At 41.1% G+C, this 13,206-nt stretch overlaps 2 protein-coding genes across 5 annotated transcripts in view; one reads left to right on the top strand and one right to left on the bottom strand.

Moving 5' to 3' along the window:
* The window catches only part of grhl2b (grainyhead-like transcription factor 2b), a 46,415-nt gene extending 37,190 nt beyond the window's left edge, over positions 1-9,225 (top strand). For 3 of the 4 annotated variants that reach the window (XM_058377205.1, XM_058377206.1, XM_058377208.1), the window contains exons 9-16: positions 3,543-3,701; positions 3,900-3,957; positions 4,164-4,303; positions 4,491-4,528; positions 4,699-4,790; positions 5,005-5,090; positions 6,917-6,981; positions 7,523-9,225. In XM_058377205.1, coding sequence (XP_058233188.1) covers positions 3,543-3,701; positions 3,900-3,957; positions 4,164-4,303; positions 4,491-4,528; positions 4,699-4,790; positions 5,005-5,090; positions 6,917-6,981; positions 7,523-7,637 — 753 coding nt within the window. In that variant the 3' untranslated portion in view covers positions 7,638-9,225. The remainder of the gene's footprint in view (positions 1-3,542; positions 3,702-3,899; positions 3,958-4,163; positions 4,304-4,490; positions 4,529-4,698; positions 4,791-5,004; positions 5,091-6,916; positions 6,982-7,522) is intronic. The other variant, XM_058377204.1, reaches the window with a different exon arrangement.
* Positions 9,226-10,649: 1,424 nt separating this feature from the next.
* ncaldb (neurocalcin delta b) overlaps positions 10,650-13,206 on the bottom strand; it is a 29,770-nt gene continuing 27,213 nt past the window's right edge. Inside the window, exon 4 of the mRNA XM_058377227.1 lies at positions 10,650-12,120. Coding sequence (XP_058233210.1) covers positions 12,026-12,120 — 95 coding nt within the window. The 3' untranslated portion in view covers positions 10,650-12,025. The remainder of the gene's footprint in view (positions 12,121-13,206) is intronic.

Raw genomic sequence — 13,206 nt, 5'->3', positions numbered from 1 at the left:
AGTGTGTATTGAATGTAGTGGGTGGTGTGTGTGTAGGACCTGTAGTGTGTATTGAATGTAGTGGGTGGTGTGTGTGCAGGACCTGTAGTGTGTATTGAATGTAGTGGGTGGTGTGTGTGCAGGACCTGTAGTGTGTATTGAATGTAGTGGGTGGTGTGTGTGCAGGACCTGTAGTGTGTATTGAATGTAGTGGGTGGTGTGTGTGTAGGACCTGTAGTGTGTATTGAATGTAGTGGGTGGTGTGTGTGTGTAGGACCTGTAGTGTGTATTGAATGTAGTGGGTGGTGTGTGTGCAGGACCTGTAGTGTGTATTGAATGTAGTGGGTGGTGTGTGTGCAGGACCTGTAGTGTGTATTGAATTTAGTGGGAGGTGTGTGTAGGACCTGTAGTGTGTATTGAATGTAGTGGGTGGTGTGTGTGTGTAGGACCTGTAGTGTGTATTGAATGTAGTGGGTGGTGTGTGTGTGTAGGACCTGTAGTGTGTATTGAATGTAGTGGGTGGTGTGTGTGTAGGACCTGTAGTGTGTATTGAATGTAGTGGGTGGTGTGTGTGTGTGTGCAGGACCTGTAATGTGCATTGAATGTAGTGGGTGGTGTGTGTGTGTAGGACCTGTAGTGTGTATTGAATGTAGTGGGTGGTGTGTGTGTAGGACCTGTAGTGTGTATTGAATGTAGTGGGTGGTGTGTGTGTGTGTGCAGGACCTGTAATGTGCATTGAATGTAGTGGGTGGTGTGTGTGTGTAGGACCTGTAATGTGCATTGAATGTAGTGGGTGGTGTGTGTGCAGGACCTGTAGTGTGTATTGAATGTAGTGGGTGGTGTGTGTGTGTGTGTGTGCAGGACCTGTAGTGTGTATTGAATGTAGTGGGTGGTGTGTGTGTAGGACCTGTAGTGTGTATTGAATGTAGTGGGTGGTGTGTGTGTGTAGGACCTGTAGTGTGTATTGAATTTAGTGGGAGGTGTGTGTAGGACCTGTAGTGTGTATTGAATGTAGTGGGTGGTGTGTGTGTGTAGGACCTGTAGTGTGTATTGAATGTAGTGGGTGGTGTGTGTGTGTGTAGGACCTGTAGTGTGTATTGAATTTAGTGGGAGGTGTGTGTAGGACCTGTAGTGTGTATTGAATGTAGTGGGTGGTGTGTGTGTGTAGGACCTGTAGTGTGTATTGAATTTAGTGGGAGGTGTGTGTAGGACCTGTAGTGTGTATTGAATGTAGTGGGTGGTGTGTGTAGGACCTGTAGTGTGTATTGAATGTAGTGGGTGGAGTGTGTGTACTGTGTGCAGTGTGTAATGTATGTAGTGTGTATTGTCTATTTTGTGTAGTGTGTGTTGAGGCTGGAGTGTATGTGGTGTGTGTAGTTTGTATAATGTGTATTGAATGACTCTCTCTCTGGAGCAGAATAAGGAGTGTGATATTGTGTGTATTGTGTATTTTGTGTACTGTGTATTGTGTGTATTGAATGAAGTATAACACTCTCCCTCTCTCTCTCTCTCACTATTGTGATAGTGTGTGTTATTCTCAGGTGTTGTGATGTGTGTAGAGTTGTGTATTAATCAGTGGTCAGTGTGTGTTTTATCCAGAGTCCTCAGGCTGTAATATCTGACCTCAGTAGGAGTTAGAATCTGGCTGTTTTCACGTCTTTATTAAAGAGAAGCAGTTAATTTCTAACTGTGTTTCTACATATTTATGACTTCAGCTCCTTTGAGGATCAGGTGGTGAGGCAGGACAGGTAGAGCTCCAGTGTGCTCATTAAAATCCTCTAACATGGGCAGGACACACATGGAAGGAAATGTGTGTGTGTGTGTTCTGAGCGGTTGGCAATAGTCAGACATGTTCAAACACACACCTGCTTTGCCTGAGTGGGCGGAGCTACAAAAGAAAACAAGGTGCCCTTCTTCAGGCAGTTTTACGCAAATTACACATGTTCATTTTTTCTCACACTGTGTGTGTGAATGTGTGTGTGTGAATGTGTGTGTGTGTGTGAGTGTGTGTGTGTGTGTAACGACAGAGTTCAGCTTGGGTTGTTGTGAAAGCCATGTGTCTCTTCAGCTCCCGGTTAGTCATGCATTGCACGTTACATATTGCATTAGCGAGCTGGAGGTAACCATGGAAACGACTCCAAATGTTTACGGATTATAAATCTGAATTGAAATTAAAGGGAAGACATTTTAAGGTGAAATCATTGAAGCAGTTTATGAAAGAGTTCCTCAGGTCTTGGTTGGGGGTCATAGGGGTCACTGGAGGCCACAAAGAGACTAAGAATTTGTGACCTAGGAGCACAGGGTTGTGTGAATAAACACCTGCAGGAACAGAGAGAACTGGGAATATCTGTTAGGACTGATAGGAGAAGGAATAACGGGAATGTGAGGCTCTGGGATAGAGGGTTTTGGGAATACAGGGCTTTGGGAATATAGTGTTGGGTGGATAAGGCTGCTGGGACTGGAAATACACACATCTGGAAAACTCATGAACAGCAAATGAGGCTGGACTCTGCTGAGGAGCTAGCTTGTTCAGTGACTAATGTGCAGTGGTGTAAAGTAATGAAGTAAAATGACTTCATTTCAGTACTTAAGTATTTTTTGAGAGTTTTTGTACTTGAGTTTTTATATTTGCCAACTTTTACTTTAATACTTTTTTGAAACAAATTCTATACTTTTACTCCGATACATCTTCTGTTTGGCATTTTCGTTACTTACTACAAAAAAAACCTGCGTCCAAATTTGCAGTAAAGGAAGTTTGTGGTCAGTGATGACTTTAGGCCATGTCCACACGGAGCTGGGGATTTTTAAAAACTGAGATTTTTTTTTTTTAATTCTGTCCACGCGACCTATGTGTTAAAAAATATCTTTGTCCACATGAAAACACAAAATGCCCTGTTAAGAGCTGTCAGGAGCCTAGCCAATCAGAAGCCTAGACGAAAGTTTATTACCGGTTCCGGTAGTTTAACAACAATGGCGTGTCGCGTGAAAGCGATGCCCTTGACATGCGAAAATTTCATTGTAGAATGTAGAAGTCGGACTGGGTCTCGTTCAAAACCGCCATCGTTGTGTGTGTTGTGGGAGTTCTGTATGCAGCAGCAGTGAGCTCCGTATTACATTCCGGCCCTCTGTTCATGACCGTAATGTGTGAGTAACTGCGCGTGTATGTACACGCATGTAAAAGTCCAGTAAACAACGTTAACACAGTCAGTAGTTTATGTACGTCTGCTATTGCACAAAATATCTTCATAAACAAAGCTGACGTCAAATCAAGGAGACCGGCGCACAGACAATGATGTCAGTTCATCAGAATCTCCGTTTCCCCTGTCCACACAACACCACTGAAAACGGAGAGTTCTGGAAAATCTTCACTTTGGAAGGAGTTTTCCAAAAGCTTCGTTTTCAACGTCCTCAAACTGCATTAGCATGTGGACGAAAGGTCTACAGTGATGTTGATGTAGATCAGTCCTGCACTTCACACTCACACACTGATAAAGTAAAGTAGTACCTGAAGGATGGGCAAGGCTTACCTAGTGTGTGTGTGTGTGTGTGTGTGTTTGTTTCAGATCTTCATCACAGTGAACTGCCTGAGCACAGACTTCTCCTCTCAGAAGGGAGTGAAGGGTCTGCCGCTGATGATCCAGATCGACACGTACAGCTACAACAACCGCAGCAACAAACCACTCCACAGAGCCTACTGCCAGATCAAAGTGTTCTGTGATAAAGTAAACACACACACACACACGAAGCTTGGTTAGCTTTAACACTAAGTGTGAGGGAGAGTCTGGTGTGATGGCGGTGTGGAGCTGCAGCGCCCTCTGGTGGCTGTGTTTAAAACAGTGGTCAGGAAAGGAGGAGGTGGTTTAATCCAGTGCACTCCATTAGAGTTAAATCTCTTGTGTTGTGTCTTTAAAAATAAACAGGGAGCAGAGAGGAAGATCAGAGACGAGGAGAGGAAGCAGAACCGCAAGAAATCTAAAGGTCAGATATTAAACACTCCATTATTGTTGTTGTTGTTTATCATTAATTATTTATCAGTAATATTATTAATAAATGTTATTTATTGTTTATTTTGTAGTGCTTTATATTTGATAAGGTGAGAATAATTCTGAAGAAAATAACAGACTTGCATTAGTTCTCTGCTGATGAGGTCATTGATAATGTCATTTTCTAAACCCTCTCTGCAGGGAAAGATGCGGCTGTCGGAGCGGTCACTCTGCCCAAAAAGAGCGACGCTACGCTGTTCAAGATGATGATGGATCTGGACTCTCAGCCCGTCCTCTTCATCCCTGACGTTCACTTCGGAAACCTGCAGAGAGCAGCGCAGGTACGAGAACAAACCCCCTAACACCATCCGACACACCTTCCTGCTGCTGTCCCACCTCAGAAACCCTACAGCTCCAGTAACACCACTGACACTGGAGACTCCTTCCATAAACGTTACACACCTCCTGACTGTACGTGAACCAGCTGTTGCCATGGAAACAAAGGGTTTTAATTCGAATGTCTTGCAGGTTTTTGCCTTCAACACTGAAGAGATGGAGAGAGAAGGGTGAGTACAGTGTCTGCACTACATACAGCCATGCTCATAAATATTGGCACCCTTCTACCTGAGCGTTTCAGCTGGACACACTTAGCTGGAGAGGAATCTAAGCAAGATAACGAGCTGAAAGTTAGTGTTATTATACAACATGTTATACAGGTGTGTGTGTGTGTTTAAAGGAGTGTGTTAGTAAAGAGGATGTTCCGGCCAGCAGAGGATGACTGCTGCCCTTCGCCTCATAAACAGATCAGAGAGGAACCACAGAAACGAGGTGAGGGAAATAATTCATCACATTTCAACACATTTCATTACAACAGGATCGGTGGAGTGTTTATAGAAACGTGATGTGTGTGTGTGTGTGTGTATATATGTGTGTGTTTGTATGTTTGTGTATGTTTGTGTGTGTTTGTGTGTGTGTGTATGTTTATGTGTGTTTGTATGTTTGTGTGTGTGTTTGTGTATGTGTGTGTGTGTGTAATTTTCAGTGCTCCTGTATGTCAGAAAGGAGTATGATGAGGTGTTTGATGCTCTGATGCTGCGTTCTCCAACGCTCCGAGGTCTCATAGACGCAGTGAGTTACTCTCCATCATCTGTCTCCTGATCGTCTTCATCTTTTGTCTCCTGATCATCTTCATCATCTGTCTCCTGATCATCTTCATCTTCTATCTACTGATCATCTTCATCATCTATCTCCTGATCATCTTCATCTTCTATCTCCTGATCATCATCATCTGTCTCCTGATCATCTTCATCTTCTATCTCCTGATCATCTTCATCATCTGTCTCCTGATCATCTTCATCTTCTATCTCCTGATCATCATCATCTATCTCCTGATCATCATCATCTGTCTCCTGATCATCTTCATCATCTGTCTCCTGATCATCTTCATCTTCTATCTCCTCATTGTCTTCATCTTCTATCTCCTGATCATCTTCATCATCTATCTCCTGATCATCTTCATCTTCTATCTCCTGATCATCATCTGTCTCCTGATCATCTTCATCTTCTATCTCCTGATCATCTTCATCATCTGTCTCCTGATCATCTTCATCTTCTATCTCCTCATTGTCTTCATCTTCTATCTCCTCATTGTCTTCATCTTCTATCTCCTGATCGTCTTCATCATCTATCTCCTGATCATCTTCATCTTCTATCTCCTGATCATCATCTGTCTCCTGATCATCTTCATCTTCTATCTCCTGATCATCTTCATCATCTGTCTCCTGATCATCTTCATCTTCTATCTCCTGATCATCTTCATCATCTGTCTCCTGATCATCTTCATCTTCTATCTCCTCATTGTCTTCATCTTCTATCTCCTGATCGTCTTCATCATCTATCTCCTGATCATCTTCATCTTCTATCTCCTCATTGTCTTCATCTTCTATCTCCTGATCGTCTTCGTCATCTATCTCCTCATTGTCTTCATCTTCTATCTCCTGATCATCTTCATCTTCTATCTCCTGATCATCATCATCTGTCTCCTGATCATCTTCATCTTCTATCTCCTCATCAACTTCATCATCTATCTCCTGATCATCTTCATCTTCTATCTCCTGATCTTCATCTTCTGTCTCCTGATCATCTTCATCTTCTATCTCCTCATCAACTTCTTCATCTATCTCCTGATCATCTTCATCTTCTATCTCCTGATCATCTTCATCTTCTGTCTCCTGATCATCTTCATCTTCTATCTCCTGATCATCTTCATCTTCTATCTCCTCATCAACTTCATCATCTATCTCCCGATCATCTTCATCTTCTATCTCCCGATCATCTTCATCTTCTGTCTCCTGATCATCTTCATCTTCTGTCTCCTGATCATCTTCATCTTCTGTCTCCTGATCATCTTCATCTTCTGTCTCCTGATCATCTTCATCTTCTATCTCCTGATCGTCTTCATCTTCTGTCTCCTGATCGTCTTCATCTTCTATCTCCTGATCGTCTTCATCTTCTATCTCCTCATCAACTTCATCATCTATCTCCTGATCATCTTCATCTTCTATCTCCTCATCAACTTCATCTCCTATCTCCTGATCATCTTCATCTTCTATTTCCTGATCATCTTCATCTTCTGTCTCCTGATCATCTTCATCTTCTGTCTCCTGATCATCTTCATCTTCTATCTCCTGATCGTCTTCATCTTCTGTCTCCTGATCGTCTTCATCTTCTATCTCCTGATCGTCTTCATCTTCTATCTCCTCATCAACTTCATCATCTATCTCCTGATCATCTTCATCTTCTATCTCCTCATCAACTTCATCTCCTATCTCCTGATCATCTTCATCTTCTATTTCCTGATCATCTTCATCATCTGTCTCCTGATTGTTTTCATCATCTATTTCCTGATCATCCTCATCACCTGATCATAAACTTTTTTCCTTCATCTTCCTCAGATCTCAGAGAAATACAGCATGCCTGCGGAGAGGATCGCTAAAATCTACAAAAAGAGCAAGAAAGGGTGAGAGATTCACGTCACACCAGCCCTGCGTTCTGATTGGTCAGAAGTTGTTGATTAATTCTCTGTTAGCAGCTCATGTGCATCGTTCTGAAACGTCATCGTTTCTATAGCGACAGCTCTCACACAGGGACTTCAGGTTAAGATTCACATCCTGAGCTTTCTGGTGGTCAGAAAGGGGGCGGAGCTTTACAGTTCTTTAGTTCAGTGTTCTACTGCTGAGTATAAAACATCCTAGCAGACACGCCCACTTTACACCACAGCGCTGCTAAACACCTTATCATTTCTATAGTAACGGTGACGCTTTCTGCACTGAGACGTTTGTGTCAGGTTTATGAAAGGAGTCACAGGTAAAGCAGTAACATTTTATTGTGGTTTCTATGGCAACATGCGTAACAAGCTGGAGAGAGAATGTCTGCTCTAATGTATGCGAGAACAGGAAGTTGCAGTGGTGAGAGAGGAACATTACCCTCAGGGAGGTCACTCAGGGGAGAGCTGTGTGTATCAGGCCTGTGTGTGAGGGTTAAACGTGGTTGTGTTACAGGATCCTGGTCAACATGGATGACAACATCATCGAGCATTACTCCAACGAGGACACCTTCATCCTGAGCATGGAGAGCTATGGCGACGCCTTCAAAATCACCCTGACTGAGATCTAGACGCTTTTATAGAAGATGTGAAGCTTTCTTTCCAGCGTGATGGAGGAAGTGGAGCCGCATCCCATTCCTCCTTCAAACCAATACTTCAAATCAGGTTCAAACGAAGCCTCGTCTCCTGAAGCTCCACACAAGAGCCGACTGGTCAGTCATGTGACTCCAGAATCATCTCCAGTCCAGGAGCTCTTCTCCTGGGTGAAATAATGTGACTTTTCTTTTCTAAAATTTAATTCAGAGGTGAAAAAATCAGACATGTGAACATTTAAAGTCCAGAAACCTTTTCTATAAGTGACGTTTCATTTCAGCTTTTATATTTACAAAATTTCACCTTAAACATTTCAGATGAACAGCCTCCACTTTTAAGCTAGTAGTTTTAGATGTACAAATAGAATTTTCTGAAATATCAAGTATTTCTCACTCAAAAAAAAAAAAAATTAAAACATTTACAAAAATTAAAAAATAAAAATTCAAGAAGACAATGTGAAACTGTGCTGCAGGAAATAAAAAATATAATAAATACATCTAAAATATCTGTGCTGCAATATCAGATTATTATTATTATTGTTTATTACAAATATTAAAATATAAAAATAATAAATAATTTGCTAAAAAAAAAAAAAAGAATACGAATATTTCGGACAAAATGTGACAGATATTTTTTACGTTATTTTTTAAAAACAAAGCGATCGCCCTGGTCAGCCTCTGAGGGGAAAAAATGACGACGTGATCGAGTAAATAAATAAATAAATAATAATGATGATTGATGCTGCAGAACTGAGAGTCAGGTGTATTCTCACCTCGTTCCTTCACTACAGACTACTGCTTTTGATTAATATATAAATAATGATTATTTTGTGCCATGTACAGTTTTTTAATATGTTTTGTGTAATGAATTTTTTAAAGATAATGACTGGAATTCAGGCGTCGCTGGAGTCCCTGATGTCACTGGGGTTTGGTTTTGTACGTATTGCACTCGATATTGTGAAATAAGACGTCCTTTGATTTCCTCATGTGTACGAGACAGACATGTACAAGAAAGACCTGTTCGAGACAGACGTGTTCGAGACAGACATGTTCGAGACAGACGTGTGTGAGACAGATGTGTTCGAGACAGACCTGTATGAGACAGACGTGTTCGAGACAGGCTTGTACGAGACAGACGTATTCAAGACAGACGTGTGTGAGACAGACGTGTTCGAGACAGATATGTATGAGACAGACGTGTGTGAGACAGATGTGTTCGAGACAGACCTGTATGAGACAGACGTATTCAAGACAGACATGTGTGAGACAGACGTGTTCGAGACAGACGTGCTCGAGACAGACGTGCTCAAGACAGACGTGTGTAAGACTTGTGTTAGCGTCGGTCCTAAACTCAGCCATTTCTTCTGCGAGTATATAAAAGTTACTTTTGCTTTAAAATGTTTTGTTTGTGTGTGTTGTGTTTGTGTGTTGTGTTTGTGTGTCCAGGCATTTCCTGTTGTGACTTTAACCTTGTTGTGTCCCTCTGTCCTGTCAGAAGGGTTTAGTGAAAACTCAGATGTTCAAACTCGTTAGTGAAGATCTTATTATTTTTGTAAATAAAACATTTGTGTTCCAAGAAACGTGTCTCCTGTTGTCTCACATCATCTCAGTGTAATGTAAAAAAAAAAAAAAGATGCTAGCATACTGTTCTGCTCGGTTACCCTATATTATAGCTGGTCTGATATTAGTTAGCATGCTAGTGAACGTTACTGCTACATGTGTAGTCTGATATTAGCTAGCATGCTAGCACACTGTATTGCTCGGTTACACTACATTATAGCTGGTCTGATATTAGCTGGTTAGATATTAGCATGCTAGCAAACGTTACTACTAGTTTATACTATATAATAATTAACCTCATGTTAGCTAGCATGCTAGCAAATGTTACTATTATATTGTTTTACACAATATAATAGCTTAAATCTTCGCTAGTTTGCAAGCCTGACCTCAGTTATATAATAATAATGATAACAATTAAAATTTAATGCTAGCGTTCGTGCTAGTAATAAAGTCTTATGTTAGCTCACGTGCTAATGGTTTCTTTTAAATAAATGATATAACCGTTAGCTTATCATTAGCTTGTTAGCGACGGTGAGTGAAGCTGTTCAGTTAGAATGAACCCGGTGAACGCTTGGCGCCCTCTGTTGGTCAAAACCCGTTTTCACAACCCAAACCTCCATGTCTCAGTTACAGCAATGTCGCGCACGCGCAGTACAAAAACATGGTACGGCTCGAATAGCGACTTCATTGGCTACTGCTGACAACGTAACATTAGCTAAGCTAGCTGTATGTGTGTTAGCATGCTAGCTTAGCCGATGTCGCTAAATCCAGTTGTCAGTGTGTATAAGGCTGTAATCTGAGTAACTGACGCTAATTAACGCTAGCTACATGTTAATTACAATATAAACACGCTAGCATTCTTCATCCTGTGGCTAATCAACAAGTGAATAAAAAAAAGAAGCAGACACACAGCCAGTAAAATTCCATTTATAATTCATCTGGAACATTTATAAAATAAAGTTGTGCATAAAATGATTTTTTTTAAATATCTTTCTTTCACATTGAACGAAGCAAGCCTCACGTGACAGTGGACATTAAACATCATCATTCACATCAAATAAACAAAACAAACAAACAAACAAGTCAATTAAACATCTCAGAGTGCGACAAACACACCGAGAAGAAGAAGAATAAATATTTCCTACATTTAAATATAAATAGAATTTATTTTCTCTCTCTGATACTTTAATTTCTGCGTTCACTGCAGGAGTCATCCATCAGATATGAAGAACTCTGATCGTGAGGATGATCTGATGCTAAGCGGCCGAGTGACGCTGCTCACGTACGTGACTGTCATGTTTATGTCGCTAGCTAACCAGGCTAGTCAGCCGCTCGATGCTATGTGCTGACAGAAAGGAAACTTCACTCCAGTACAAATCGGGTGATGCGGATATTTAGGCGTAAAACATCTTTCTATTTTTGTTATCTATCTATCTATCTATCTATCTATCTATCTATCTATCTATCTATCTATCTATCTATCTATCTATCTATCTATCTATTTAAGATAAGTCTCTGTCTCGCTGTTAGCTGTGCATTCAAGTACAAAAACATTTTCTGATATTCCAAGCGAACACGAACCGGACGAAATCAAAAAACCAAATAAAGCTGACAGAGGTCTGATCCAAAAATTAAAATAAAAAAAGAGCCGATCACAGTGTATCAGAAACGTGATTAGACGTGTTAGATGTGTTAGTGGTTAGCTTGCCGCCACGACTCTGCTTCTCTCAGACAGCGGATAAAAGTGATAAAATGTCAAATCTAATCAAAGCACGAAGAAGATCCTGAGAAAGATTTGTGTCCCCAGTTTCCTGGTGCTCAGGAAAGGGGGCGGAGCTTTTTAACACTAGTACTATCGTTAGCGAACACACCCGCTTTACACCACGGCGCTGCTAAATACCTTAGCGTTTCTATAGTAACAGCTCACGGTTTTCCACTTCCTGTACAGAGGTGTTGATGCAGCGTTTCTGGAAGACAGCTAGAACGTGAGACAGATAAAAAGTAAGTGATGACGTAGCTCTTAATAAATTCCAGTGGTAGCGAATTGGTGTGGCGTAACAGGAATATAACACCTCAGGGGGGAGTAACGTAACATAGCGTAGCTTCATGTAACTTAGATGTAAGATGTGATAAATACTGCTAAAGCGCTTAGGTTAATGCTAGCTGGCTAATGTTAGTGAAGTGGCTAGCGTATTCGCGCGTTACTGTGGTCACCTCAGCACTGGACGCCTCGTATTTCTCTCCTACTCTACAGGACAATAACAGCGAGTTTTTGAGTCACATCTTCACCATCCATGAGCAGGCACACGTTTTCATGTCACACACACACACACACACGTTTAATACATTTTCCTTTGTATCTGACTTCAGCTGTGTGTCTAATCCGAGCTCTGTGTTCGAGTGAGGTTAACACGTCCATCTGTAGGGCAAAAAAAAACGTACAAACTGGTGGCTAATAAAATTGACGTCGCTAACTAAACTACCTTACTGATCTTTTTTTTTCAACATTTCCCAGAGGTCATCGGACCGGAGCAGAACTCATACTCTACTGTATATTACACAAAATGTACATCTTACACCAGCACTTCCTGTGTGAGGGTGCCATTTCCTGTCTCAGTGCGTGTGCACCAAAACGGAGGGATTCACTCCAGTCACTGAGTCCATGTGTGTGTGTGTGTGTGTGTGTGTGTGTTTCTCTAAGCAGACAGCTCCTGGTTGGTGCTCACACTGATGTGTGTGTATGTGTGTTGAGGTTGAAGGAGAGCTGCAGTGTTGAGGTCATGCAGGAGGGGGCGTGGCTCTGCTCCTTACTGCCCTGCGCTGCTCGGGTCACACTGTAGGAGCCGCACGATGGATGGATCGTTCTTCGCTCCTTCCACAAACTCCTCCAAAGACAGTTTACCTGGCGCACACACACATACACACACACACACACAGGGTTCAAAGGTCACTTCTGACCCAATACTGAACATAAAACATCTATTTTAAATTTTATATTTTTCATGTTCTATGTATTTCTCCTGGTTCCTACCTGTTTTTATTGGAGAATATTCTTTTCCTAATTTTAATTTTATTCTTATTTATTCTTTAATGATTGTGTATGATAGTGTACAGTTGTGTGTGGTTGTGTATGATAGTGTACAGTTGTGTGTGGTTGTGTATGATAGTGTACAGTTGTGTGTGGTTGTGTATGATAGTGTACAGTTGTGTGTGGTTGTGTATGATAGTGTACAGTTGTGTGTGGTTGTGTATGATAGTGTACAGTTGTGTATAATAGTATAGTTGTGTGTGGTTGTGTATGATAGTGTACAGTAGTGTGTGGTTGTGTATGATAGTGTACAGTTGTGTATGATAGTGTATAGTTGTGTGTGGTTGTGTATGATAGTGTATAGTTGTGTATGATAGTGTATAGTTGTGTGTGGTTGTGTATGATAGTGTATAGTTGTGTATGATTATGTACAGTTGTGTGTGGTTGTGTATGATTATGTACAGTTGTGTGTGGTTGTGTGTGGTTGTGTATGATTATGTACAGTTGTGTGTGGTTGTGTATGATTGTGTACAGTTGTGTATGGTTGTGTATGATTATGTACAGTTGTGTGTGGTTGTGTATGATTGTGTACAGTTGTGTATGGTTGTGTATGATTGTGTACAGTTGTGTATGGTTGTGTATGATAGTGTACAGTTGTGTATGGTTGTGTGTGGTTGTGTATGATAGTGTACAGTAGTGTGTGGTTGTGTATGATAGTGTACAGTTGTGTATGATAGTGTATAGTTGTGTGTGGTTGTGTTTGATAGTGTATAGTTGTGTGTGGTTGTGTATGATAGTGTATAGTTGTGTATGATAGTGTATAGTTGTGTGTGGTTGTGTTTGATAGTGTATAGTTGTGTATGATTATGTACAGTTGTGTGTGGTTGTGTATGATAGTGTACAGTTGTGTATGGTTGTGTATGATTATGTACAGTTGTGTATGGTTGTGTGTGGTTGTGT

This window comes from Hemibagrus wyckioides, linkage group LG24 (assembly GCF_019097595.1).
Source record: "Hemibagrus wyckioides isolate EC202008001 linkage group LG24, SWU_Hwy_1.0, whole genome shotgun sequence".
Lineage (NCBI taxonomy): Eukaryota > Metazoa > Chordata > Actinopteri > Siluriformes > Bagridae > Hemibagrus > Hemibagrus wyckioides.
This window is presented reverse-complemented; position numbering and strand designations above follow the sequence as displayed.